The following is a 3258-nucleotide window of genomic DNA, read 5'->3' as shown; positions in this document are numbered from 1 at the left end:
AAGGCGCTCCAGTATCAAGACATTTGACAGTTTTTGTTTTTCAAAGGCTTCCTTACTTCAGTGTAATTGGTGTTTATTTAAGCTTTCTCTGCTCTTATTGATTTGTCTTTTAATCCTCAATTAACGCCCCTTTGTCCAGCGCGTCTCATTAGGCTGCAATCAAAGAGTCTCCATCTAGACGATCGTGCGTAAAAGTTGCCACGCGTAAACCTGATATTCAAGATTTTAACACAGTTAACCCCTCCAATACACAGACAGACCATCAAGTGTATTGATGTCTGAGAGTGTCAGTCTAACGCAAAGTGAGAATTAAAACTGGAGTAAAAAAACGTAACTGTGGATTAAAGAGATCATCAGCTTCACTTTTTTTTGCTCCAAAAGAAGGTAAAATTACGCACAATGCCAGGTTTTAAACCTCGAAGCGTGATTTTATATCTTATTATTTTATAAAACAAAGTGCACATGAGCATTTATTTTATATATGCTGCATCTATTTGAAATCGCACAGCGTCTCTCCTTAAGAGGGTCTCAGCTCTTCAAACAAGGGTCGGAGGCGGGCTACTCCAACTTTTTTACACCTTTGTAGTAGTGGGCACTCCCACCACTTGGTGATTGGCTGCCTGTGAGTTTATAGTGCACCAGCTTTCACATCCAGAGCTGAGTAGTCAGTACACTTCAGTCTACGCAGCTCCTGCAAGTGGCTTTTGGATATGACAAATAATTTTCCAACTTGAAAGCAAGAAACATTTGTAAGTTTTTTTTTTATCTGTTGGTTTTCAGCAGTAGTGTGTTGCTGCTCTCCAAAACCTCCCAGCTGGACAGAGATGAGTAGTCCCGATGCGGGTTACGCCAGCGACGATCAGACCCAGGCAAGGTGTACGATGTCAGTCATGATGCCTGGAATGGGACACTGCCAGTGGGCCGACCCTCTCAGTCCTCTCGGGGACACCAAAGTGAAGAACGAGCCGTGCGCCTCCAGCTCCGGCGGCAGCAGCCAGAACCGCGGCAAGACGGAACCGCGGATCCGACGGCCCATGAACGCGTTTATGGTGTGGGCGAAGGATGAGCGTAAGAGACTGGCGCAGCAAAACCCGGATCTGCACAACGCGGAGCTGAGCAAAATGTTGGGTAAGTCACCGTTTTACTTTATTAAATAATGTTTCTCACCTATTTGCCAGATTATTATTATTATTGTATGTTTCTGAATTTTAGCTGCTTGTTAGTTTTATTAAGTTTTGTTTCATGCTTTGTGTAAAAAAGATTATTTAAAAAAAAAATTTATTTATTTTTAATTATATTAATTGTATTTCTTAATTTTATATTTTATTCTTCCGGTTTCTCTATCAGTACAGGTGATATTTATCAAAAGTTTCTGTGTCTGAGTTAAGCCACACATGTAACCTCAAAAACCCGTCCCTGCCCCCTAAAATGGCAACAAGCTATTTTTGTGTGCATCACCCGGCTGCGTGCATCTATCTGCTGACATATCATTGATGTGCACTCTCCTCTTGACCTGCAGGGAAATCATGGAAAGCCCTTCCTGTCACAGAGAAGCAGCCCTTTGTGGAGGAGGCCGAGCGGCTCCGGGTTCAGCACATGCAGGATCACCCCAACTACAAGTACCGGCCCCGGCGGCGGAAGCAGGTGAAGAGGATTAAGAGGCTGGACTCTGGCTTTCTAGTGCACGGTGTGTCCGATCACCAGGGCCCGGCAATGCCTGGTGATGGCAGAGTGTGTGTGGAGAGTCTGGGCCTCGGTTACCACGAGCACGGCTTCCAGCTTCCTCCACAGCCGCTCAGCCACTACCGAGATGCTCAGGCTCTTGGGGGCCCCTCTTATGAAGCATACAGCCTCCCTACGCCTGACACGTCTCCTCTGGACGCTGTTGAGTCAGACTCCATGTTCTTCCCTCCACATTCACAAGAGGACTGCCACATGATGCCTGCGTACGCTTATCACTCCCAGGCGGCAGAGTACCAGCCCCAGGACCCCCTCTCCAACCACCACAGCAACCCCATCCTGCACCGACACCCTGCCTCAGCTCCAGAACAGCCCCCTCAGCCCGCCAACCTTCCCCCTGCCTACATGGGATGCCCCAACCCTCTGGCCATGTATTACACCCAGCACTGCAGCCCCAGCCACCTAAAACGGCACCCCGGTGGGGCAGGACAGCTCTCCCCACCTCCTGACTCCCACCCTCACTCAGCAGACAGCGTGGAGCAGATGCACCACTCCGAGCTGCTGGCTGAGGTGGACCGCAGCGAGTTCGAGCAGTATTTGAGCTCCTCATCGGCTCGTGGGGACATGACAGGCTTGCCGTACGGGCCCCACGAGGCTGGCATGCAAGGACCTGAGAGCCTCATATCATCGGTGCTGTCAGACGCCAGCACAGCTGTGTATTACTGTAGCTACAACAACTCCTAACCTCCTGCCCGGCCTGTTCACCCTACTGCAAGGACACATGATCTGACCTCAAATCTCTGTAGCTAAATTTGAACATTATTTTTTTTAATTGTATTTTCTGCGACTTAGGCTCATTAGATTTTAAAATGCAGCTTTGGAGAAGACTGTTGTACTGTATCTGTGTAAGAAAAAGCCATAGAATATTTCAAACACTGGTTTTCCTCCTTTTCTTGCAGGGATATGAATTCATTTTGTGATAATAAATATTGTACAGTCACTATTTTAAAATTTATGTATATACTGAAGGTGTTTTTTTTTTTATATTTTTTTGTGCATTTTTGAGATATACATTTTACAAAAAATAATAATGTCTTGTATTTATTAATGTTATGTTATATCAGTATCTATTTAATTGATTTATATATTATCATTTATTATTTATATCTTTAAAGATTTAGTATATCAGTATCAATATGGATTATTGTATCAATTTGAGAAGATGCTGAACAAATTTTTTCACATTTATTTATTTTAGGGTATTTTTATTATCTTAATTAAATAATTTACTCTTTTATTGCTTAAAAGCAGACAACTGGTTGGTCATGGTTTTGTAATGAAAAACAAGTGAACAATTCACTTTTCCACTCATCACAACATTGCTGTTCACTCAGAGTTCACCTGGTATTACATGCCTTTATCTCTGTTGCTTTTTTCCACTTCCACAAACGGGCTCCCAGCAGCACCCGTCGCTCACCTGGAAGCAGGGCAGCGGAGGGCTGCGACCCGGCTTCCTGGCCCAGGCAGAGTGGAGGTAATCTCAGTGTCTGCGTTACACATGGCGCCTTGTTTTCGCAG

General features: G+C 45.1%; 1 protein-coding gene across 1 annotated transcript; it reads left to right on the top strand.

Moving 5' to 3' along the window:
• The first annotated feature begins 675 nt into the window (after positions 1 to 675).
• sox17 (SRY-box transcription factor 17) lies at positions 676 to 2706 on the top strand. Its single transcript, XM_042510492.1, has 2 exons — positions 676 to 1128; positions 1520 to 2706. The coding sequence occupies exons 1-2, from the start codon at positions 825 to 827 to the stop codon at positions 2422 to 2424; spliced, it is 1209 nt and encodes a 402-aa protein (XP_042366426.1). The 5' UTR covers positions 676 to 824; the 3' UTR covers positions 2425 to 2706.
• Positions 2707 to 3258: the final 552 nt, after the last annotated feature.

Source organism: Plectropomus leopardus, chromosome 21, assembly GCF_008729295.1.
Source record: "Plectropomus leopardus isolate mb chromosome 21, YSFRI_Pleo_2.0, whole genome shotgun sequence".
Classification (NCBI taxonomy): domain Eukaryota; kingdom Metazoa; phylum Chordata; class Actinopteri; order Perciformes; family Serranidae; genus Plectropomus; species Plectropomus leopardus.
This window is presented reverse-complemented; position numbering and strand designations above follow the sequence as displayed.